Here is a 23,587-nt window from a genome sequence, read left to right on the forward strand (position 1 = left end):
GTTCTGACGAACGCCAAGGCTCCCATGATTCCCACGCACCACATCCAGCAGGCCAATAGACTTTGGGGGTACTTTTCTCAGAAAGGAAACCATTTCTTTTTCTCCTTCAACCTCTTCTTTACTCTTCTAACCCATCCCGCAGCACGACACATACAGCAACCATGGTAATAGCCGGCCGACTGCTGGCAGCGCGTGTGATCTTTAGGAGGACCTTCGTTACCTCCCGCCCACTGTGGAACGTACGCAAGACGAGCCACGAATAAAAAAATAAAAAAAGACAGGAAGAGGCCTTTTCTCTGGTCTCCATCAGACCCTACTCCGGAATCATCTCCTCCACCTTTACCATCACATTGAGGAATGCAATTGCAGTTCCTGTTTTGCTTGCCACTAATTCTTTTTCTAACACGCGTTGCTTGTGCCTTGTTCTTCGTGTAGACTGAAATCCATCCTGCCCCCGTTGAGGCCAATGACTTTCTCGACTTTGTGAACCAGGCCCAGTCGCCGTTCCACGCGACGGAGCAGGCGGTGATCCGTCTGCGCAAGGCAGGCTTCCAGGAGATTAAAGAGAAGGAGAACTGGAACAGCATCCTCAAGCGCAATGGCAAGTACTTTTTCACCCGTAACAAGTCTGCGGTCATTGCCTTTGCTGTTGGAGGCAAATACAAGCCCGGAAACGGTTTCTCGGCCATTGGTGCCCACACGGACTCGCCTTGTTTGAAGGTATGAATCCATGAAGCTGGTTTATCCGGAAGAGGAGTTTTCTATTTAGTCATTCCATCTCATCAAATTAATTTGCAATTATAGGTCAAGCCCGTCTCCAAGAAGGAGAAGCTTGGATATCTCCAAGTTGGCGTTCAGCTCTACGGAGGAGGTCTTTGGTAAGGGTCGCCCATAAGGGCAATGCTGGTGCCATTCCTTTGCCTTTGTCATCATTGACCATGTCATTGTCCTTTCATGTCGTTAGGCACACCTGGTTCGACCGCGACTTGAGGTAAGAAGACCAAATGAACGTATGGAGACTAGGTAGAAAGTAACTGCAACCGACGCCGGTAACCCTTATCATTCGCCTTACCTATCCTTAGTGTTGCTGGTCGTGTTGTTGTTGAGACTGATGGTGGCAAGCTGGAGAGCCGTCTGGCTCGTATTGACAGGTACATCTATTTACGATGAGAAGAATGCCCTGAATATAAAGTGTGTCCGAGTGTTCCCATACTGATCATATTTAAACATGTCTTGTTAGGCCTATCCTCCGCATCCCTACCCTCGCTATCCATTTGGACCGCTCTACCAGCGCCGATGGATTCAAATTCAATAATGAAACCCACTTGACTCCCATCATCTCGACTGTCACCAAGAGGTCGGTTACCTGTACTCCCAAACCGTAGGCGAATCTCAGGAATACTTGGGTATAGTCATTCACACGCCTTTTGTTCGAAATGAATAGCTTGACTGGCGAGCCCGCAAAGGCTCTCAAGCCCGACACCGAGATCAATGGCGACATCCCCCTTGCTGAGAAGCACCACCCAATCCTTATGCACCTGCTTTCAAAGGAGCTGAATGTCCCAGGTACGTTTTTGCGACTGAAATTTTAGCGAACGTTGCATGGTACGAAAATAAGGGATCCTAACACGAAAAGCCTGAATATGGTCCAATAGTCGACAAAATCATGGATTTTGAGCTGTGCCTTTACGACACCCAGCCCTCGGCCATTGGAGGTGCCTACAACGAGTTCATCTTCTCTGGCCGCCTTGACAACTTGATGATGTCGTACTGCTCCATCGAGGCATTGGTCAAAAGTTTGAAGAACGCAGATTCGTTGGCCAACGACCCCAACATCCGACTGGTCTCGCTCTTTGACAATGAAGAGGTCGGATCCAACACCGCCCACGGTGCTGACTCAAACCTGCTCCCCAGTACTTTTGAGCGTCTCAGCTTGGCGACCTACGACAACGATGCCAGCTCTAGCCATGTACGATGCGATATCATTGTGCTGCGCTTTCTCTGCGAAATACTTGATAGAACTAACCGAATCGATATTTTTTGTTCAATGCGATTTAGACCGCAACTGCCTACTTGGAGGCCTTGCCCAAGAGTTATCTGATCAGCGCAGATATGGCCCACGCTGTCCATCCCAACTATGCGGAGAAGCACGATGATGGCCATCGTCCTCACATGCACAAGGGTGTTGTTGTCAAGGTCAACGCCAACCAGGTAAGTTTCAGACAGTTGTACAGGTTGCGATGAGTGACTGTAAAGATCTTGAACAAGTTGCTAATGTTGTTTGTAAAAATATCTGCTTATAGCGCTATGCTACGACTGCGCCTACGACTGTGGTATTGCGTGAGGTCGCCAAGAAGTACTCTGTGCCTCTGCAGGAGTTTGTCGTCCGCAACGACAGCCCTTGCGGCTCAACCATTGGTCCCATGCTCTCTGCCAAGCTCGGTCTCCGCACTGTTGGTATGTTTTCTTGTTCTCGCCATCATCTTTGCTTAGGTTTGCAGAGGAATACTAATGCCCTTGTTTTTGCATGCGCTGGTAAAAAAAAATAGATGTCGGAAATGCTCAGCTGAGCATGCACTCTTGCCGCGAGGTTTGTGGCACTGAGGACGTTGCCTTGGCCATCAAGCTGTTTGAAGTGAGTGTCATTTTGTGTTTGAGGTCTTCTAGGCGAGTTCTCTGTGGCATGACCATAGATTGATGTGTTTTTATTTTACATGCTCTATAGGGTTTCTTTGAGGAGTTCCCTGGTGTCGATGCGCGCTTGACGGTTGATTAAGTCAACGGACGGGACGAATCACCAAGGGCGTATACCTTCCGTACACTTTTTTTTTTTTTTTTTTTTTTTTTTTTTTCAGCAAGAGGGTTTTTGCACAAGTAAAAGGTTTCGATCACCGCTTTCTTTAAACGCAATAAAGCGAGGGAGAAAAAAAGAATAATTGAGTACAGGAAAAACGGATGTTGCTGCGAACCCTTGCAGATTTTATTCAAATCATAATGTACATGTATAGAGGAAAAAAGAGAGAGAGTATGGACATGGGCAGTGTGGCTGTTCAGTCCAAGTACACTATACTTTAGTGCCAAAAACAACGTTGCAACGAAGACGAGCAGAAGAATTGTGACCGAGACCCATTTTCATGGCCATTTTTGCACGCTTATCCGATTCAACGTTCTGGGCCTTTGAGATCTTGACAGCGAGCTGATGCATCTGCACGGTGCTCACGGCCATGGTCGATCCGGAGAGCTGGTTCTGGGATTTCAGGAGGGCGTTCGAGATACGAGCATCTGGGTGATGAGGATCGTTCGTCAATGCAGTATCTTTGTCCTGATCTTCCTCGTCGGCTGCCGACTCGTCTGTGTTAGCATCGGCATTGACGTCGGTGGTGGGACGACGGTTTGAGCGGGATGTGAGGGTGACGGTCCTAGATTCGACCTTTTGACGACGAGCGGCGTCCTTGTGAGCGAGACGGCGGTTGTTGAGGACAAGTTCGTTGGTGGCAGGATCGATATGGATTCCAGAGGTGACGGGGCTCCCGTCGTCGAGGATCCAGTTGCCGTGCTCGTCCAGGAGAATCAAGTTCAGACGCTTTTGGTCTTCATCCAGGGTTTCACCTGCCGTTTGAGTGGTACTATCATCAGCCAGCGAATCCTTGAGGGTTTCGTCATCATCATCGTAATCGGTACCGTAGTCAGCGAGGGGGAGGTAAAAGTCGGCGTATTCACGTTCAGCGCCGTGATCCATGGCGAGTTTGCAGTGTCCCTTGTCGTTCATGTGTCGACGGACGGCGGTGAGGGAGGCGAAGCTGGCGTGGAGCTCTTGATCGGGGCGGAGGTTTTGGGAGAAGACTGAGGGAGTACACCAGAAACAGTCAAGGTTCTCGAGGAGTTTCTCGGCGAGGTAGGTGAGGATGCCGGGGAGATCGATGAGGCGTTCGAAGGATGGGAGGAAGAAGCCATGGGTGGATCGCATGTGCTCGTAGTTGAGAGTGGCATTTTCCGCCCTGTGTGAGCAAAACAGGCAGACAGTTTCGCTGGGTTCGAGTTGTTCTGGTGCTGTTGCTGCTGTGTATTTGGTTGCTGAAGTGTCGTCCTCTGAAGATGACAGCTCCTGGGCCTGCTCTTGTTCCTGCCCCTGCTGTTTCTGTTGCTTCTGCTCCTTCTGCTGCTTTTTTTCGTAGGTGACGACAGTCTGCTTGTGCTTCTTGGAGTTTAGATGATTGTCGTAGGCCTGGAAGGAGAGGTACTTTTTGCCGCAGGGGACACATTCCGGCTGAGGGGCTTCTTCAGGGTTTGCCTGTTCGCGGGTCGCTATTGTTCCATGACGAGAGCGAAAGGATGTGTTAGTCTTCAATTCGGGACCGGTATTCGACAGCTCAGGAGGTGATGTAGAGAAGACAAGGGCTTACCGGTGACTAACTGGGCAAAGACCTCAGAGGAAACGGGGGGCAGATTGACCATCTTGCGCTTCAAGTTGTAGGTGTGCCAATCGGATTTGTGGTGCATCTGCTGGGTCTCGAGTGAGGGGAGACGGATCCCGCAGGCAAGGCAGGTCGTTGATTGACCTATGGTAACAATGGGTTACAGAGATCATTTTGTGAGGGGTTTGGTTAGATATATGGTGGGAAACGTATTACCGAGAATGGGCAGAAAGGCATCGGGGAGAAGATTCGCTTGCTTACCGATAGTGGCGACGGGGGCATTGACAGCGTAAGACATTGTTGCGGCGCTTTCGTTGTAGCTGCTGTGGTTGCTGAAGTGGTTGCTGAAGTGGTTGCGAGAGTGGAAGGAGATGCGATGGCGAGAGGGAGAGCGGAATGGATGAGGAAGGAGGAGAAGGGTGAGGTTTTTTATAAGCGGCTGATGATCCTTCTATGGATGACTAATGGGGGGAGACATGCGATCGGCTTTGCAGGCGCGTTGCTCATCTTGCGTCCCCGCAGTAATCTGCGACTGCGACGCAGCAAACTTTATTTCCACAAGTATTTGATAACCGGCTTGCAACCAAGCGTTCATTGCGACGTTGCTTTTTGATCCTTCTATCACACTGAAGCAGAATTCAGTAAGCGTTGGATTGTTCACCCACTAATAGGGAACGTGAGCTGGGTTTAGACCGTCGTGAGACAGGTTAGTTTTACCCAACTGATGAAATGTTAGTACGAGAGGAACCGTTCATTCGGATAATTGGTATTTTGGGCCTGCCTGAGCAGGCAATGGCCCGAAGCTACCATCCGTTGGATTATGGCTGAACGCCTCTAAGTCAGAATCCGTGCTAGAACGCGACGATTACCGCCTTTCGAATTCTAATTTAATACGAATAGACGCCTCGGCTTTCCAAGAATCATACTATGTGGGGTCGTCTTGTGGAGCGGAAAGGCTTCATGAGGCGCCTGCCAGACTAAGGAATAAATCCATTGCAGACGACTTTTATTGAACGGGTATTGTAAGCAGTAGAGTAGCCTTGTTGCTACGATCTGCTGAGGTTAAGCCCATTGTTCTATAGACTATGAACCAATGCAGTGAATGTGAGGTTGAATGAGAAGGAATAAATGCGTCGCAGTGCCTCTCTCCCTTTGTCAGCATGTCCACAGGCTTACTCAGCTGTGTTTCTGGTCTTAGTATTCTCGGGCGACAAACTAAGCAGCTCCACCAAGCTGGATGCAGACCAAGGCACCCTATATGGAAATTAATTGTCCATTTGGCCTTGAAAAAATTCACAGTGGCAACACACAGGCACACCACACACTTCTTTACTTGCCCTCAACAATACTCTCGCTTCATCCTCTTCTTTCTTATTCTCTTCCCTTCTCTCGTTATTCTTTTACTCTCTCTTCTCTCTCATTCTTTCATCCTCTGCTCTTCTTTTATTCTCTCTCCTCGTCTTTTTCTTCCCCATCTCGTCTGTCTACTCTACCACCCTCATGTCTACCTGCGCCTTGTCCTTGTTAGCGGCATTCATCCTCCAGAATAACCACTGTGGCGACTGTATCCTTTACCTTGGACTCAATCTGTTGCTGAACCCACTTTGACATTCATTCTCGCTCCTGCTCCTGTTTCTCTGTTTCCTGATATCGCTCGTCCACGGGTGTTCTCATCGCTCCCTTCCATGCTGCACTTACTCCGGTCGGCCGGATTGTATATCTGTTGTCTGTTAATGACTACAAGTCTAAAACAGATAAAGAAGCTGTTATTTGCGGTCTGCACCGCAGATAGGTGATAGTCTAAAGGCTGTCACCAGGCAGCACCAATCTTCGTTGGTTCTCCGTAGATAGAATATATATGCCGAATACAGCATTAATGTTCTCAGAAGGCGCCGTTACTTTTGCCATAGATGTCAGTGGATCGTGTGCAGTGCCTAGGAGATCGAAACTGCCGGCCTGTTCGGAGCAAAAGCACTTTACGCAACCTCACTACGCCTAGTGGCAGCCAGTGCACTGAGATTGGGAAGCCTAAGAAGACATTCGGAGGATGGCATTGTCGATCAAAACCATCCGAACCTACATCAACACGTGGAGAAAAGCCGCTACGGTGCCGTGTTGGTTCGTTGCCTCCGTGTCGGGACGTATTACCTGGCATGTTGATGAGGTATGGTACGACTTGAAGCTCTCGATCGGTTAACTAGGTTCAACGATATATGATGGTTATCGACTTAAGATGATCAGTACGGGTTGTAAGACCTTGAGTGTGGTGCGGATGAAATCCAAGATGGGTTGGCTTTCGGTTTCGTTGGCCCTATTCGAGTGTGATTCAGCCGTTGAGTCTGCTCTATTGGATAGGCTGCTCAGGGCGCGAATTCGGCTCTTTGGATTTAGGGTATCGGTTCCTATGCGTTTCATGAGATCAGTTGAACAAGAGTGGCTCCGATTAGATCCTGGTTTCGACTCTGCTTGTACGAGATCTGGCTAGCTTTATCCCCCTCACTCACATTCAATATGTTGCTGGGTCCTTGCTTCTCGCTGGGGGAAGTAAATGAGGTCGTAGTAAAGACCTGGAGACGCGACCAAGGCTTTCTCTCCTCCAAGTGATGTTCATGGCGGCTGCTGACCTGTAATGGTGGATGATAGTCCTTTTGGGGATGGCAGAAAAGAGTTGGTATCCGAGTTTTGTCGAATCAAATACAACCTACTGCTTCGTCGCAAACGAGTTGTCCTTGCTCCTGTGCCCTCTGCTGACACATCTGAAAGAGAAGCTTTCTCTACGGATGGATGTAGCCGTGAATCTACTGCGTTTATTAGGGGAGCGGGTTTTATACGCAATACTATCTCCTTTAGGTAGCAGAACTATTTTTTCTGCGCGATCATTTCCCCTGCCCAAGTCAACGGCGCAAGCAGTAATGCCCCAACGACACAAAGGAGAGCCATAAAGCATTGCCATATGGTCAAGACAATATCTCCGTACGGCCATACAAACTTGACAAACTCGTTGACTTGATAAAGATCCTCTTGCTTGTGGATGTAGTATTTGCTGTCGTCCGAGGTTCGAGATAGATGCAGTGCAGAAACGAGTTGGACGTGCGATTTGTAAAACGGAACAAACCAAAGAGAGAAGACCTGCGATATCTGGACGTAAAGGATTTGTTGCCTCTGATCAAGTACTATGCACAGTCAGCATCACCCGGAGAAGGATCTCTACACTCCTGGTCAAAGTAATGGGAAAATGCAACCTACCAGCAGCATGAACCTTGAGTGCAATCCTTGGACTGAGAATTTTATACCACCGATAAATCATCCAGATAACCCATCTTGAGTCGACAACCCCAACCAGAGGGACTGAGACGTTCGAGAAGCTGGGAACGTGACAAAAAGGGTGCTGGAAGGCAGCGTCCGTAGTGAAATATGTCTCCAAGACGTGCTTCTGTTCAGCTGGCGATCCTTGTGTGAGGCCTTTGATGACGGACGAGATCTCTTGGACTGCGTGATGGGTTAGCTTTTTGGTCCTTTTGTAGGGCGTCAGGAAGTGAAGCAGTGACAGCTGCAGACAACTGGAAGTGTACTTTGCACTCACCTGGGTGCTCCATTTTTTTTCTTCTAATGTTCAATGAAAAGATAAGAGGGGAAGGGGTTTTTTTACCGGACAAAAGTCGAGGCTCTCTCTTTATCAGCGTTATGTGGTCATATCATCATGGCCGAAACCACAGCTGAACGATGTCGTCATAAACCGAATCAAGGCGCTTCCTAGCACAGGACACAGACGGCTCTGGCCCGACTAAGCTTTCTCGTATAAGAGCTTCCCAACTCACCGGATCCCATTGCCCGGGGCCTGCTCAGCTGCTATTTGAAACCTTTATTTGCTTGTATTTTCCGCTGTGCTGGGAGCATAGAGACCCTGGCACAACTCACACATACAACTGGCATGTTGCTAAAGACATGCTCACTGTCATCCGCGCTTCTCATGCTATACCTGCACCCTTGTCGTTGTTTATTTCCAAGCATTCACCAGAGCGAAAAGGATGTGCAGCCCCCATCAGATCCCTACCAACTATGTTGGCTTGATTTCAGTCAGGCTGTCCCTGCCGATCTAGCGTCTATCCGTTCCAGAATGACTAATCCAAGTTTCCCCTGAAATGCTGCCATCTGGAATACGTAAAGCCTCCTGCGAGGAGGAATGAGTATCACTACAACAGTGGCTCCTGCACTATTGTGTCCCTAAACGCAGTTGCTCATGACAGTGAATCCAATTGACTTTTTCCCGGGCAACAATGTCCTCACACCGTTTATTCCAACTCCCCCTCAGGCCGAATTCTCAACCCTGCTCACGAACTTGGTGGCTATAATCGACGCAATCATGTAGTGGTCTTGAATAGTTGCTTCCGGATCTAGGTCAACTGCTTGGCCTCTGAGAATATGTCCATGCACCCGGTGATGACTCTTGTCCCGGATCGGTACCTAGATTGATATTTTCAGGAACCGTCACCATTTTTGTTTGGCTGGTCCATGCTTTACATCATCCTCATAGTCCCATTAACTCTACATCTGAAACGTCTAATACAACGAAAAGCTTTCTTCCCCCCCTCCTCCTCCTCTCCACCAGCATAACCTATTCTCAGCTTTTATCATTTCGTCTGGAAAATGATCTGAAGAAATGAAAGAGTTTCATATAAAAAATCTTCAAAACGTCCTATGCGCCAGAAGCATTCAGCAGCTTTTCTTCACAACGAACAATCTGAACAGCAGTGTAGATGGTGGATGGGAGATGCAAAAGGAATAACGCCTGTTATAGAGTCAGATTTGTTCTTCCAGACGGTCCTAGATTTTTTTATCACAACAGGATTGAGCAGGCGGAACAAGATGTTGGTATCTTGTCCATTAAGCCAACACCAACACCGGTAGGATAGATTACAGGTGACAATAGGTCAAGAAAAGAAAACCGGAGATGTTTTTGCCGTAGGAGAAAAATGTAACTTTATGTTCAGTCTTTTTGGTCCGCATCATGGTTGCTAATAAATTGATCGACTTTGGTATGAGACACCGGGGTAACTGCACAGAGCACTCCCTAATTGTCGACCATTCCTGGAGAACCGGGTCGTGCGTACGCCAGATCTCTAAATCCTCATCTTGTAGATGTGAAAGCCTCAATGCCCCTTATTCTGTGGATTTTAATTGCAAGTACCTGAACTTTCAATGCGGATCGCAGACCTCGGAATTTGCGGCATCATAAAATTTTCATTTCTGGCTGCGTCTCATCTTTGCTGTGCTGTGCTACCTACTGCGTTCTGCCTTGCTGGAGTTCACACTGTAATAGCGGACTTGCAGACAAGATCTATATCAGTATTCGTCTTGAGTACAAAGCTTGGTTCGATGCATTAAACCAGCGGACCCTTTGCCTTGTTGTAAAAACATTGGGTCCATTGTTAGATTTATTTTTCGATAGTTAGAAGAGTAAGAATACGTTTTTCAGGGTTGCCTGTATTGTTTAGTTCTTCTCGAATTGCTTGATTTCGGCTTTGACCCAGGAGAGGTAAGGCTTGATAAATGTGTAGTATTGGTAGGCGCCCTTGACACCACACATATTTTCGCCGACGCCATGGCTGACAATCCCAACCACACGCAACTTCTCACCGGAGCCAGTGTACAAAGGTCCACCGGAATCGCCGCCGCAAACTGCATGGCCCAGGGGAGTATCCGTGGTACAAAACTGCGTCTTCTTCTGAAAATTGGCTTTGTAGGCCTTGCATGTCTGCGTACCTCCGACATTCAAGCGAACCTTACGAAGGACGTCGGTTTCGGTACCTCTAGTGTCAATATCTTTAGGCAAACATACCGGTTTGAGTGTTACGTCTGAGTGGCCCGAATGCATATCAACCGCATTTGTTCATATTCATGTGCAAGCATCAAACGATTGTGAACTTTACAGCCAAAGCCGGCAGCCATGATCTTGCTGTTCGCCTCAGGGTACTTGCTGCCAATTTGTGCGAAAGGGCCATTGGCCTTCTTGGAAAGGAAGACTAGGCCAATGTCGTTGACGTTCAATGTTCCGTTGTATTGCGGATGAGGCACGTACTCGGCGACCTCGGTGGAGTTGCCGACCTTATACACGGTGCCACCGACTATAATGCCGGTACGGGATCGCTACAGGGATATGATGATCATCATCATCAATTACCGTAGAATATCATTGTAAGAGCAGCAAGCGCATAAGTCACATCTACAAGGACAATAATTTACGTTTCTCAGACAGTGAGCAGCTGTTTCGAAGTTAATAATATAGAGTTAACGCACTGACCAGCTACCTCCTATACCATAAGTTGATGTCAAAGGCCATCAAGCAGCTTACCAGTCATGATAGTTTGAGGCCCAATGAGGAAGCCGGTACAGGGACTGAAGCGGCTCACAAACTGTGCGATGAATGGCAGTTCGCCTTCCTGGCCAGGCTCGCCACCGACGATTCTCTTCTCTAGGACGGGCGAGGCCGAAGACGTGGCTGCGAATGCGAGGGAAACGATGAGCGCTATAATGGATGGAATGTGCATGTTTGAAATGAAAGTGAAGGAAAAACGAATGTGCGTTGGAAGAAGAGACGATCGTATATCCGGACTAAAAGAGAGAGAGAAGAAGAAGAAGAAGAAGAAGAAGAAGAGGATGAAAGAGGACAGTGGAGCAAGTGATGTGTTATTTAAAACGACCTTGACCTGATGCCGGATGCGTACCTTTGAAAGGTACGTTGGCGTCCGACTCTACATAAACCTGGGCTGAATAATTTCTGGTCCGCGTATATAGCCTACTAGGGTCTTGCTACAGGTGCGTTTCCGCTAAAAATATACAAGACAGTATCGAAAATAGATCACTTTGGTACCCAGGAAGTTCCCTGGCGTCGAACGATGTGTCGACAGGCGTGTGCGTGAGAACTCGTCATTACGCAATGGCGGTCATCGATGCGAATAAGGGGTCTGGTGAGCTCCTCGAATTCCGCCCCGAATTCCTCGTGTAGTACATGAGTACATGTGTACAGGAACGCCCGCCCAGTAGCCCAATTATATCCCTGCGCTGCAGCGCACCACTCGTCCGTTATCGATACATCTCAACGTGGGCATGGACAAACTCATTTAGCAGATCCCCACTCTTTCTCCTTCTATGCCCTTAAGTAGAATCTCAAACTTGCAGATTCCTGCTCGCTCAGCCCTTAAAGAGCTACAAAGAGATATGCGGGAGCTCCTCAGGATGGCTCCACCATACTCCCGTACAGACTTGGACGCCGAACTTTCAGTTAGCTTCACGATGTATCATGGATATCAAGAGTGAGCAATAAATCGTAATCATGGCTTTACTGCAGGATAAACGGAGGAAGGGATTAATCGCTGACCGCATGACCAGTGGTTAAATGGCAAATAGGGGTCGTGTAGAACATTGGTAAAGAACCCTTGATGACAGTGGTAAACAAAATGGTCAGGCTACCACCTTTGTCAGCCCTTTTTTCCTACATGGATGACGGATACTACCACCACCACTGGTCTTCAGGGGTAAAGGTTTCTACATTAAAGAGGAATCCGCATCTTTTTTTTTTTTTTACAACTCTTCATCTCTTTCATCCTCATTCATCGCTTTTGTTCACACCACGACAGCACCGCACAGCAGTGGAGACGGTTCCCTATTGGACGCCACCAAATCAACTCAGAACTCAAGACGCGTCTCTCATACTCCGCCCTATCACACATTTCCTTCCACCTTCACTACACCTCCCATCCTTCGATCCGATTCGATATCTTAACACAGCTGCTTCAGAACACTACCATGCGGATCCAGTGGACAGACCTAAAGACCTTTGATATCATTGGATCAGGTTCTTTCGGGAGGGTCTTTCACGGAGAGTTGCTTGGGACCGAGGTCGCGATCAAGGAATGTGTCCGCTCCAATTCCAGAGCCTTTGACGAAAAGTACTTTAGACGTGAGGTTGATATCCTCAAAGAGTCTAGGCATCCCAACATTGTGCAGGTCAGTGCCGTATGTCTATTCCTGTACATTGTTATGTTCAATTGAAGACCCTCTGTAGACACAACTGACACTAAAGAACGCCATGTTTATGTAGTTCATGGGAATCTGCAAGCGCAAGAAACGAGTTTATATTATCACGGAGTTCTTGCCTCTTGGAAACTTGCGCCGTGTAAGTGCATCTGCATGCTTGCTTATCTTTTTTTTTTTTTTTTTTTTTTTTTTTTTTCATCCCACGGTGTTTGCCATGTCTTTCTAATGCGCGTACTTGCCCTCTGCCATGGTCATCTCAACACACAACAGTGGATTCAGGACGAAACGAAAGAGTTTGGATGGGATACGCGGATCAGTTTTGCCATCGACATCTCTCTGGCCCTGGCATACCTGCACCATAAGAACATTATCCACAGGTAATCCGCTTCGAAGAAGAAACAATCGATAAACAATGCAATCATTACATCTTTTTTTCAAAGAGCTCCAAGGGAAACATTTTGATGCAGGGGAAATACACGGGAATTAAAACCTACTTACCCCTATTTTTTCCAACTTCGCGGCTGAGTCCCATGAACAACTCGATTGGCGCTAAGCAGAAAGCCTAACAGCCCACCATTTGTTTGTGTATCGACACTTGTGTTGTAATAGGGACTTGAAGGGCGAGAATCTGCTTATTTCAGAAAACATGCGAATCAAGGTATGGAGGTCAAAGGCATGGATGGCACAGCCAAAATGCAAGCTGAGGATTCTGACTGGACGCTAATTTGATACAAGGACAATAGGTGTGCGACTTTGGATTCAGTCGAGTGGAAGCCAAGGACGACAACGAGATGCGTAGGATCAGCTATTGCGGGACAGACGGATACATGGTAAGTAACGAAGCGAGTGCTTCCAGAATGAATCCGGACACATCATTCCTGTGCTTAAAACCGCCCCCCTCTGTTTATTTGCCATGGGTATGGACATCATAGGCACCAGAGATTTTGCTGGGAGAGGATTTTGACTGCAGCGTCGACGTCTTCTCGTTCGGGATCGTTCTTGCAGAGATGATGGCCCGTCATGTGGTGGACCCTCAGCACTTTCAGCGTCTTAGCCCCGACTTTAGTGTTTCCTCGGATGAGATCCTCTTCCGTGCTCAGGAAGGCTGTCCAGTGGAACTCGGCGAGCTGGCGATTCATTGCGTCCAACCTCAACCACGAAATCGGCCAAAATTGCGTCAAATCGTTGAACGACTCACAGCAATCGAAAACGTCGATATCCATGTGGGTACTACTCTGGTCGTTGCACCCTCGGTCGCCAGGGCGGCCCGAAATATAATGAGGAATAAGGACGTAGAGGCCAGGAAACTCCAGCAACAGCAACAAAAGGAACTTGGCCGTATGGATATGTGCCCTATAGGCCTACAACCTCACCAGGCATACCTGGAGGAGAGCTCAAGTATCCGTGGAGTGGCCAACACTTGGAGGATGACGGATGAAGAAAATGCGTCTTCGCTGAGGGCAGAGAGTTCGGTCGTCGGATCGCAGAGCACCTTCAAAGGCAGGCGTTGGGCGAAAGATGGAAGTTCAGCCATACCCTTAGTTCTTGAGGCTCAGCGTCGTGCAAGGGATCAGAGCAATAATGATGATGACCACGATCAATCCATGCCTGGGCGGGACGACTCATATGGAGGCGATACAGAAGACGCATTTAGGATGCCGCTCTGGGACAGCATCAACTCTCCACAAAACCAGCAGCAGCTGAGAGAATGGAACGAGTCCGAGTCAGTCCGTATTTCAACCGTCGATGGCACACCTAGTCTTCAATCTTGGGACCAGGAGCATCATCGGAATGTAGGCGACGACGAATTATCTCAGCTCAGCAGCATACAGATCGGACTCCACGATAGGGACGACGAAGACGATAACTACAGCTTTGGAAGTGGTGCTTCCAGCGACGAGGACGACGATTATTTATACGACGACGACAACGATCGAGAGACGGAGAGTCGGATTCATGGGCAACCCATGAGCGCATATGAGCTGAGTAGCGACAGCGGCGATTCCTTATCCTCGGCCTCTCTGACAGAAAGTGTTGTTTTGGCATTGGACACCCTGGAAATACCTGACCACCTTACGAAGAATGCCCTACAGAGACCTTTGGATACCACATCTCCCGAAAACAGCCAGGTGCGCGCACCAGAGGTGATGCAGGGTGTTGAAGGAGCAGCTGCACGCCCCTTGAATGGTGAGAGTAAAACCACCGTCTTCAGGAAGCCGAGTCTGATCTCACGACTATTGCCACCGATTCCAATCTCGGAAAACCCATGGACGTCTGATACGGCTCTCAACGGCGATCTTGCACATGTAGAAAAGAGCGTTGGTTTGCCCCGTGCCACCACTCAATATGCTAACGATTCTATATCGAAGGAGACGCCATTACTTCTTGAGGACACATCTGAGCCTCCAGCGCCCCCTTCAAAGTCTAGCCTCTTGCTCCGGACAGGCACCCTCAAGTCAGCTCCACAGCCTAAATCTGTCGCCGATCTGGCATCTCTAGGCAAGAGGGAACTAAACAACTCGGCAACAACACAAAGCTCAGCGGGCATCTCACTTCCAACATCCGAGCAATCATCATTATCCGCACTGGACTCCGCACCAACATCAACTGCCACTTCAGAATCGTCCTCGTCTTCAGTTTCCTCTTCCTCTTCGACAACTGGTGACCTGGTTCAGAAACTCGATGGCGTTAACCAAAAAAATACCTTTCCACAAAGGGGATTCGGTCTGATCCGAGGGATGTCAGATAGTGTTCTAGAGGGCACTTCGCTTGCACTCGAATCCGGGGGCACAATTACCAGCAACCTGATCGCGGCTATGAATGCCAAGACCTGGACGAACGGATGGATCGGGCAGTATACTCAACAGGAGGATTCAATCGGAAGGCCACCGCTTAAGAAACATACGTCTCTGAAGGAGGGGAAGCAGCAGCAGGCGATGATGATAAGCAAAGCGGGGATCTCGAACTTGGATGAATTCGTGCAGGAGGAAGATGATGAGCCGACAGAACAGAGAGAAAAGCAGGAGCCGTATCAGGTGGAGCCGATGGCGGCGGTGAGGAGACGGGCGACAAAAACACTCACGGGATTTCCACACCGGTTTTCGTTGGTGGTATTTTCAACGCAACTGCTGCCAAAGTGTGATGTCTGCCATAAGAGACTGGGAGTCCTACCAGGGTGGTCGGCCAAGCATCTTGAGTGCGATGGTAAGTGGAGTATAGCTATCGTCTTTATTGTTGATATGGTTTTTGTTCATATTCTTGAGCTAACACTTTCATGCTATGGCCAATTTGCTAGATTGTGGATACAAAACGCATCCAAAGTGCGTGCCCAATGTGGTCAAGTGCTGCACTTCTGCGAGAAAGTCTGGCGTGTGGGATATTCCAGTCTAGTTGACGGGTCCAAAGGAAGAACCAACACGTTGTGTGATAATGGCATTTGTAGAGCATTTATAATAAGGATAAAAAAAGAAATCAACCACTTGCTAGAAAAAAGAATAATAAAGAGAAAAGACGCCCTATATGGCCTCCCAATGCTCTTCACCTGGTGCGAGCTCGCGCTTAGATGTGTCGACAGTGATCCGACCCTTCATGTCCATTGCAGCCGAATCCGTTGTGGACGGCAACCCTGCGTTATTCAGTTCGACGGTCTCTAGTTCTACAAATCCCCTTGGATCCTTCGGCAGCCAGATTGGCATACCTTGTACCCAGAAGGCTGGATTCACGTACGAAAAGGTATCGGGAACAACCTTCTCAGACGCGGGATCGGACACAGACAGCAGACTGTTATTCGCGCCCAGAACTTGGAGGCTGGAGCTAGCATCGACGCCATCGTAATCGGGTCCTTGACGGACTGACAAGCCATGGTGTGATGGTGCCGAAGGTGCCTTTGCGGGGGTGGCAGTGGAGGGCGAATATTCTGTGGTGTCCTCGATGCGGATTGATGGAAGAGGGGATTGATTGGAGTACTGAGAGCGAGGTAAGACAGCGGATCCTTGGCGGCGACGTCCACTCTCGGGCACAGATGTATCCACTCCAGATGAATTGGGTAGGTCGGGTATGTAGAGCTCTCGGGTTTCGGGTCCCAATTGAGGTGAAGAGGGGTCTTTGTAGGGAACCTTTTCTTGGAATGACTCTTGCGCTGGAATGGGGTTGATCTTTTCGGTAATGCTTGCCTGTTCCGAAGCAGTATCATCGACATTCACGGCCGTTGCTCCCGCAGGAGCAGCAAGAGCGCGAGTGCGTGAAGTGGAATTGACACTACCATCTGGCATGCCTGAGGCACTGGGCGCATCGAGGTGGCTTCCGCCCATGGCCACGCGAAGGTTCCGAGTGTCAAAGGCCTCTACAGGAAGGTACTGGATAAGGGGCTTGAAGACGCGGTTGCGACTGATGATGATGGTGGTCAGACTGGCGACAAGGAGGATAAACGCCACGATAGACTGACCGATGGCCTTTTGGATGATAAAGAGGCCGAGCATGACAAGCTCAAAGATTATGACGCCAATGTAGATCTGGTCTACGATGCGAGGGAAAATAAGACCGCCCGAGTCGAAGGGCTGTCGGTAGACGTACAGGAACATGTAACGGAATGCTAAGTAGTTGAGTCCAAAGTAAATGACCATGAATGGTAGGATAATCGGCTGGATAGTCGAGTAGAGCAGGCCTATTGGCAGATCAAAAGAACAGGTTGAGGTATCAGCGATCAATTGCGTATCCCAGATGAATGGGTAAATCTTTTTTTTTTTTTTTTTTTTTTTTTTTTTTTTGGAGAGGCGGGGAAGGGATACTTACCGATCGAAAAAGCGATGGTGTGGACGGGGATCGTCATCCCCCAGTCAACGGAGCCCATGTTAGTCTCGGTTGCAAACATCTTGCGCGGGGTCGAGGTCAGCTTCTTCTTGAGGATGTACGTGATCAATGGTCCAATCTGGAGTAGCATCATTGGGACATGAATCAGAGATGTCAAAATAAATGTCAGGAAGAAGGTCGAGGCCTGGGGAAGAGTCGACGCGAGCATGGTCATGATATTGTTGGGGTTTTCCTTGATGGCCTCCACGGCGGCAAAAATGCCGTTCGCGAGTGTCGTAACCAGCAAGACGTGGACCACCTATGCAAATCAAAGGCAGTCTGATGTTTAATACCATTGTAGCAATAATGTAGGGTCGCAAAGATTGGAGAGTGCATCGAAGACGTACACTGAACCAGTGATAAGAGGTGACGACCGAGAGTGTCTTCCTTGTGCTCAAAACCTCCCCTCCGTAATGCGCCAGTCCTAAGTGTATTAATATGGAATGATAGAATGATCAGCACCACGCTGCACCTGCTTATCAAAGCCAGGCAGAGTACCAGAAAGAATTGTTCTTACTGTAAAGTATAATGGGCAGGAGCATCATCAGGAGAGCCAAGCCAATGGGCGGCAAAATGCCCTGGATGATACCCACCACGAACGTAGGAAGACTATACACTCCGCTCAGGAAAGGCGCAAACTCCACAATCGCATCCAGCTTAGCAATGGACGCCACAAATGCCACAGGGATCGCCCAGGTCAAAATCAGCGCTGCTGCCAGCGATGCTGTAATTGTCCTCCGGATGGTCCTGGTCTTGAGTCCGAGGTTTAGATTGTCCCAGAGCACATCTTTGGGGTGGACCTCCAGATGACGAGGGCCCATTGTCAAAATTTTTCGATGGATAACAGACTGCGCGGCAAGATGGGCACCCAGTTGGTGGTTGAATTGGATAAATGCTGCCCGCATCCTGCCTTTAGCCACACCATCATGCATGGCTGCCATACCCGCCTGCTGCCTCGCTAGTATAGAAGAATTCATACTCGACAACTCCGATCGATATGTCTGGATTGAATCCACCTTCTCTGCTCCGCAACAGCTGGCGAACAGCGACATGGGAAACTTAGCGGGCCGATGGCGCGGTCGAGACTCTTGTGGGAATGACCCATGAGGATTGGAGGACTCCTGTTGGTGTTGTCGTTGGTCTTGCTGGTGATTGTCTCCAGATTCGCCGCTCAACGGGTTGGTAGAGGAGTACGACCCGCGCCGACCGCGCTTCAGATGATGCTTCAGTTTTAATTTGATCAGTTTGCATTCTGCAGCCTCGAGTTTGTTAGTGATGTTGACTCGTTTGGAAATGTCCTTCTCCAGATCTGTGGCCGCATAGGCGAGCCAGATACGCCTCACACCCCCAGAAAAGGTGCCAAAGATATTGTGGAGGTTCTGGATATCGTTCTCGCCTTTTGGGACGCCGCAGACAAGGATCGTAGTTGCCTGTAGGGTCTGGGTGTGTTGGTCACTCATGAGGTAATTCTGTCGACGAATGATGTACTGCCTAATGGTATATACACCCAGGGCAATTGTCGCTCCTACGACCGTTTGACGTAAATAAGAACTCATAGAGTGTGAGGGGCTATTCCTGCTTCTATGTTATAATGTTATAAAGTTGAAAAGTGCAACGATCTCTCACCACAGAACAGCACCGTCATGACCACATGCGCCCAAAGTCTTTGCTGGTCCGCGATATTTGCGATCGTTAGCTGGTTCAGACCAGCGAGTCCGAGTTGGTTTGAAGAATTGAGCGGGATCAAAACCGGGATCGCCAAGAAAGAGAACCCAAGGAAGAGGAAGAAGGACTTGTTCAAGAACTCGAGGAACATGAAGGCATCGAGGCCGCAATGCTGTATGAAATCGAGCTCGCCTTGTTTGGGTGATCCAAAGACCCAGCCGAGTATTCCCCCGACCGAGCCATTGACTCGCTCGCGCTGGGGACCTATGTAGGTCTTTGGGGCGTAGACGCGCGGGAAGCGCGTACGTACGAGCGCAAAGGCGACAAAGAGCCCTGCAGAGACAGCGGTGGTGAAGATGACTGAGGAGAGGAACGTTGACACGGAAGCATTTGTGCTTTGCGTGCTCGCCATGTTGATTCCGCAGAGGTGGTTGCCAGCAAAACTGGTCGGTAGCTTCTTCTCACAGCGTGGATCCTGAAACGGCTGTAGTTTCTGTTAACAAATGAAGCTGCGTGGCGGGAAGTGTAGGACGAAATGGGCTGTCTGCAGGGGCTTCAGCGAACTTTAATCAGTGACGGATGATGGGGCGATCTGAGGGAGGGGAAGAAGAGGCGGAAGGGTGGGGGGAGGGCCCTCAGTCCTGAGTGTTCAGTGGTGACATTCTACCGAAATAGAACGCGCGGGTCCAGGGAAGGGGTGATGACTTGTCTAGCATAAGTCAAAGAAGATTTGGATCCCCTCCTTTGGTCAAGTTTGGGATTGTTGACCGCGCCAGGAATGAGGCTGCTCTCCAGCGCAAGAAAAAGGAGGCGACACAAAGTGCGCTCCAGGGATTGCTAAGCAGCGAGCAAGCGAATCAAGCTGTGGCGTTTTGGAAAAAAAAAAAACCGCCAGTGACTCTGGAATAACTAGTGTTGCGGTGTCCTCATGCCCTGGTCATACGAGGGCATTTGATACGGCCAGGGTGCAGTTGCTCATGCAGGGCCTTCCGGAAAAGGCCAAAGAGGATCGTTGCAGCGCGTCATTCCCCGCGTTGTATGTGTATGTGGGTACGGCATCATAGACTCATCGACATACCCGGCATGGCGCTTTTGTCAACATGGTTCCCGGGAAACGAGAAAAGACTATGCGGTTTTGCGGTACCGAGTGGAATTGGAATGAAATCAAGTCAGATCAGAGTTCTGCGTGTGTAGCCCCGAGCTGTTGGCCCCCGTGCTGATCGGACCTGGTTGTCTGTGTTCGGGTTGATGTCTGTGCGCATTCCAATTGAATGAAACCTCATCGTAACACCATGGTGTCGAAGCAAAGCATGGTAGGCCTATGTCAGAAAAGGGAGCCTAATGCCATATTCCACTTTCTAACTGACTTGACATCCCCCCTTCCATTCCTTGTCCACATCAATTTCCGGAGTTGAAACCAGCTGCTGGCTATAGCTCTTCAACGCCCCTCTTTTATCATCATATCATGCTAACTCCATTGCTGTGGCCTTTTTTACTGGAACGTCCTTCGTCCCTTTGACAGGGACTATGGACGCGAACAAAAACATGAGCGAGAGCGAATATGTGTAAAGCTGTCTATAAGGGGTCTTGGCTTCATTCAGCCTACTGTTGCCCACCTAATTCCCTCTCATATGCCCAGATAGATCTACACCTACTCGGGGTTTGCTCAACGTGCACCCTCTCTTTTCAGTTCGAAATATTGATTATGCATCGCACTGTTCTTTTTTTGATCAAGGCCACTGTTACCCTTGGTGCCACTGCCCGCCAGACCCATGACACGGCTGTCGCTATTCAGTCGCCGAATTTTATCGCAGTGCGTAATCTCGATATCTGCATCGTCGGTAGCGACTCTGTTTCTCGTGGATTCACCACTGTTGCCTCAGCCATCGCCTTGATGCTCACGCAAAGCAGGAGCACAAATCCATCTCCATAGCCCTATACACCACGACTACCAGGCGTTTGAGACCTACTTGTATGAGGAGACCATATGGATAAATCAAACAGGATGATTCCTCCTGTTAGAGCTAATGCTCAGATTGCTCAGAAGCGTGGACGCAATGTCCGTACGAACGCCCATGTATTTTGGCCACATTGTTGACAGCAATAACCATGTGAAGGCTACTCATATCAATTTCAACGCGGCTCATCAGGACAAGGCTGTGGTTTAGAGCAAGGTCAGGAATTGTTGCAGTACATAAATATATATATTGAATGTGGTTGGGTCTAGAAGCGATGGTAGCTATGATGTTAGACTATTTTTTTCTCTGATTCTTTGCCTATGCAAGCGACGATGACGAAGACGAGGAAGAGAACAACATGAGCAGCGCACACGTCATGGATGATGGCAAGAGCGGGAGAACTTCTGGAGTTGTTCATTTGGTTGAAAAGAGCAAGGGTGCTCCAAGGGACGAGAAAAAAACACTCATCTGCGAATTGCAGAACGACGGCCACGAAGGGAATCTCGGCGGTTGGAGACCTCGTTGGATCACTATCCCTGATGGTCTAATGTTTAAGTTCATAGCATTGAAATGCTGTCTATGCCCTATAATTCTCTAACATTCTCAATACCCTAATGAAGCGGCCAGGCGCAATCCTTTGGAGACGCTTGTACGGTAGCATTATGTTGTTTTATTGGATATGATGTCTATTGGGAATGAACGATGGATTTGGGGATAGGAGTGAAGATAGGATCTCGCATGCTGCTAGAATATCAATAGATAACGCTTGGTTGATGTCCGATTCTGACTGACAGCCCTGTTCAAATCTCTAGAGCAACATTTGGCCAGCACAAATAACTGCCGCCGCCACAGCAACTGTCACGCTCGTCAAGGCCCTCGCTGGGGTTGAGCCCCCAGTTTTCGCAGTACCTGTGGGAGTCGCACTAGCTCCAGGGCTGACCGCGCTATTACCAACGGTAGTATTGCTCGCATTATTGACACCGGTCTTTGCACCGTTTAAGGTCGCCAATGTGATATTTTTCTCCCTGTAGGGATGCGGATCATTCACGCATGCGGCCACGGGCATGGTCTTCCAGGTCTTCTGAAGCTTGGGCAGGTTCGTGATTGCAGCATTGACCGTGTTCTGGTACAACTCATGCTCAAGGCAGACATGACCTGTGGTGTCCTGGGGGGCCTTAGCAATCCAGGCGTCGAACGCGGAGTTGACAGACTGCATGGAGAGTTTGCCGCCGGGGGCCATCTCCCAATCGTTGGTATCAAGGTCCCAGATGACGGAGGTGTAGCCCATTTGGGTCAAGAGGCCGCGGATGCGGTTGTCGATGTCACCATAGGGGGGCTGTTTTTAATTGAAACAATGTTGAAGGCGTTAGCAACTGGTGCAGGTTATCTTCTCCTTGCAATGTGTATCGGAAGCAGTGCTCACAAGGGGCGCATGCGTTTGGACCCCAAATGGATAAAAATGGCTGAATTGAGAACAGTTGGACACCCAAAAAGCAACATTTCTGTGGACTGGGCTCTTATCTTCCCTCTCCAATTGTCCGCCTCATTGCGGGTGAATAGTGAACTAGCCTAAGGCAACGGATTATTGTTCTTGCATCTCTGCATGCAACTCCGTATCCTTTATCGAGCACAATAAAGTGGCAAGGCAAGAACAAGACCGTTATTTTGGATTAGGTGCTTAAAGAGGACTTACGCGGAAGTAGGTGGGAGTGACACCGCAGAGTTCCTTGATGGCCATCTCTGTGTACTTGACCTCGGCAACAAATTGCTCATTGGTGAGACTAGTTGAGTAGTGGTGCGACCAAGTGTGGACTGCAATTTGATGGCCCGCACCGCAGGCACGACGAGCCGACTGCCAGTTGGTCAACACGTTGGAGCCGATGTAGAACAGTGTCGCCTTTTGGTTGGTCTTGTCCAAAAAGTCGTACAGCTGTGGACTAAACTCTGTGGGACCATCATCGTAGGACAGACCCCAGACGCCGACAGGGCAGGTGGTGATGTCCTTGTTGATGCAGTTATCCACACTCCAGTCGCAAGCGCTCGCTGGGATTGAGTTAGGGGATACAATTGTTCCCCCGGAAGTGACCTTGACCACAGGAATATCAGGGACGGCGGTCAAGTTAAGCTCGGACATCCATTTGGCAACCTGAGGGGAGCTTGTGGCCGCGATCGCGAAGGTCGGAGGGTAAGAGCCAGCAAAGGTTCCGTTGAAAGGAGGGAGAGGGATGAGAGGCGCTGGAATGGGAGTGCTGGAGGGTGTAGGGGCAGGTGCTGTGGCTGCGCTTGCGAGCGCGACCATGATCGAGGCCAGAGAGAGTTGCTTGGCGAGCATGGCTGAAGTCAGGGCAAGTGTAAAAGGACGGAAGGATTGTTAGCTGAGTAGCAGACGGAGATGAGGGTTGGTAAGGCGGTTGGAAAGGGAGAACTGAGGGAATCGAGCAGAGAATATAGAAGCAGGGGAAAGACCCGTTGTTAAATAGCGAGCATCGGCAAAACTACAAACCAACAGGAAATCATATTTGAACGTATTTTTGATTGTCATTTACACTGGTGCCTGCGCATGCTCGATAAAAAGTACGCTGTCTCACTAAAAACTCATGTTGCAAGACACGCCTTGCTGACCAAGTCTAAAGTGTAAGATACTGTAAACAAGTAGAAACCTCG

General features: G+C 49.2%; 7 protein-coding genes across 7 annotated transcripts; 2 read left to right on the forward strand and 5 right to left on the reverse strand.

Annotated features, from left to right (window-relative positions):
* Positions 1–7: 7 nt before the first annotated feature.
* On the forward strand, positions 8–2,822 carry BC939DRAFT_466730 (aspartyl aminopeptidase). The gene is made up of 12 exons (XM_051557679.1): positions 8–164; positions 436–720; positions 805–878; positions 965–991; positions 1,083–1,151; positions 1,241–1,357; positions 1,445–1,566; positions 1,656–1,969; positions 2,059–2,211; positions 2,304–2,457; positions 2,550–2,635; positions 2,726–2,822. The coding sequence occupies exons 1-12, from the start codon at positions 162–164 to the stop codon at positions 2,774–2,776; spliced, it is 1,455 nt and encodes a 484-aa protein (XP_051407253.1). The 5' UTR covers positions 8–161; the 3' UTR covers positions 2,777–2,822.
* A 129-nt stretch (positions 2,823–2,951) lies between these two features.
* BC939DRAFT_16087 (C2H2 type zinc-finger-domain-containing protein) lies at positions 2,952–4,894 on the reverse strand. The gene is made up of 3 exons (XM_051550287.1): positions 4,677–4,894; positions 4,404–4,559; positions 2,952–4,305 (listed from the first exon to the last, which is right to left on the reverse strand). The coding sequence occupies exons 1-3, from the start codon at positions 4,711–4,713 to the stop codon at positions 3,065–3,067; spliced, it is 1,434 nt and encodes a 477-aa protein (XP_051407254.1). The 5' UTR covers positions 4,714–4,894; the 3' UTR covers positions 2,952–3,064.
* A 2,312-nt stretch (positions 4,895–7,206) lies between these two features.
* Positions 7,207–8,054, reverse strand: BC939DRAFT_466734 (uncharacterized protein). Its single transcript, XM_051557680.1, has 3 exons — positions 7,999–8,054; positions 7,662–7,904; positions 7,207–7,588 (listed from the first exon to the last, which is right to left on the reverse strand). Exons 1-3 carry the CDS (start codon positions 8,009–8,011, stop codon positions 7,275–7,277), a joined length of 570 nt encoding a protein of 189 aa, XP_051407255.1. The 5' UTR covers positions 8,012–8,054; the 3' UTR covers positions 7,207–7,274.
* Positions 8,055–9,906: 1,852 nt separating this feature from the next.
* BC939DRAFT_507631 (trypsin-like cysteine/serine peptidase domain-containing protein) lies at positions 9,907–10,963 on the reverse strand (the record flags this gene model as incomplete). Its single annotated transcript, XM_051560903.1, has 4 exons — positions 9,907–10,238; positions 10,346–10,562; positions 10,659–10,678; positions 10,768–10,963. The coding sequence occupies 4 exons, from the start codon at positions 10,961–10,963 to the stop codon at positions 9,907–9,909; spliced, it is 765 nt and encodes a 254-aa protein (XP_051407256.1).
* Positions 10,964–12,221: 1,258 nt separating this feature from the next.
* On the forward strand, positions 12,222–13,890 carry BC939DRAFT_485279 (kinase-like domain-containing protein; the record flags this gene model as incomplete). Its single annotated transcript, XM_051559303.1, has 7 exons — positions 12,222–12,422; positions 12,517–12,591; positions 12,723–12,829; positions 13,062–13,110; positions 13,196–13,282; positions 13,385–13,679; positions 13,829–13,890. The coding sequence occupies 7 exons, from the start codon at positions 12,222–12,224 to the stop codon at positions 13,888–13,890; spliced, it is 876 nt and encodes a 291-aa protein (XP_051407257.1).
* Positions 13,891–15,967: 2,077 nt separating this feature from the next.
* BC939DRAFT_532978 (uncharacterized protein) lies at positions 15,968–19,676 on the reverse strand (the record flags this gene model as incomplete). The annotated part of the gene is made up of 5 exons (XM_051561681.1): positions 18,927–19,676; positions 17,818–18,825; positions 17,648–17,724; positions 17,244–17,559; positions 15,968–17,115 (listed from the first exon to the last, which is right to left on the reverse strand). The coding sequence occupies exons 1-5, from the start codon at positions 19,375–19,377 to the stop codon at positions 15,968–15,970; spliced, it is 3,000 nt and encodes a 999-aa protein (XP_051407258.1). The 5' UTR covers positions 19,378–19,676.
* Positions 19,677–21,574: 1,898 nt separating this feature from the next.
* BC939DRAFT_466749 (uncharacterized protein) lies at positions 21,575–23,407 on the reverse strand. The gene is made up of 2 exons (XM_051557681.1): positions 22,617–23,407; positions 21,575–22,259 (listed from the first exon to the last, which is right to left on the reverse strand). The coding sequence occupies exons 1-2, from the start codon at positions 23,253–23,255 to the stop codon at positions 21,732–21,734; spliced, it is 1,167 nt and encodes a 388-aa protein (XP_051407259.1). The 5' UTR covers positions 23,256–23,407; the 3' UTR covers positions 21,575–21,731.
* Between the last annotated feature and the right edge of the window lie 180 nt (positions 23,408–23,587).

The sequence above is a fragment of the Gamsiella multidivaricata genome, assembly GCF_025024155.1.
Source record: "Gamsiella multidivaricata strain RSA 2152 chromosome Unknown BC939scaffold_100, whole genome shotgun sequence".
Taxonomy (NCBI): Eukaryota; Fungi; Mortierellomycota; class Mortierellomycetes; order Mortierellales; family Mortierellaceae; genus Gamsiella; species Gamsiella multidivaricata.

What these genes read in the sequence shown, in the direction of transcription:
- BC939DRAFT_466749 (XM_051557681.1), bottom strand. Translation starts at nt 23,255, where the DNA reads ATGCTCGCCAAGCAACTCTCTCTGGCCTCGATCATGGTCGCGCTCGCA. An exon ending in TCACTCCCACCTACTTCCGC is followed by an intron (nt 22,260 to 22,616) that starts GTAAGTCCTCTT and finishes AATTAAAAACAG; the next exon opens with CCCCCCTATGGTGACATCGA.
- BC939DRAFT_466734 (XM_051557680.1), bottom strand. An exon ending in ACTCAAGGTTCATGCTGCTG is followed by an intron (nt 7,589 to 7,661) that starts GTAGGTTGCATT and finishes GACTGTGCATAG; the next exon opens with TACTTGATCAGAGGCAACAA.
- BC939DRAFT_466730 (XM_051557679.1), top strand. An exon ending in ATCTCGACTGTCACCAAGAG is followed by an intron (nt 1,358 to 1,444) that starts GTCGGTTACCTG and finishes CGAAATGAATAG; the next exon opens with CTTGACTGGCGAGCCCGCAA. An exon ending in AAAGGAGCTGAATGTCCCAG is followed by an intron (nt 1,567 to 1,655) that starts GTACGTTTTTGC and finishes ATGGTCCAATAG; the next exon opens with TCGACAAAATCATGGATTTT.
- BC939DRAFT_16087 (XM_051550287.1), bottom strand. Translation starts at nt 4,713, where the DNA reads ATGTCTTACGCTGTCAATGCCCCCGTCGCCACTATCG. An exon ending in TGCCCCCGTCGCCACTATCG is followed by an intron (nt 4,560 to 4,676) that starts GTAAGCAAGCGA and finishes TTGTTACCATAG; the next exon opens with GTCAATCAACGACCTGCCTT. An exon ending in CTTTGCCCAGTTAGTCACCG is followed by an intron (nt 4,306 to 4,403) that starts GTAAGCCCTTGT and finishes ATGGAACAATAG; the next exon opens with CGACCCGCGAACAGGCAAAC.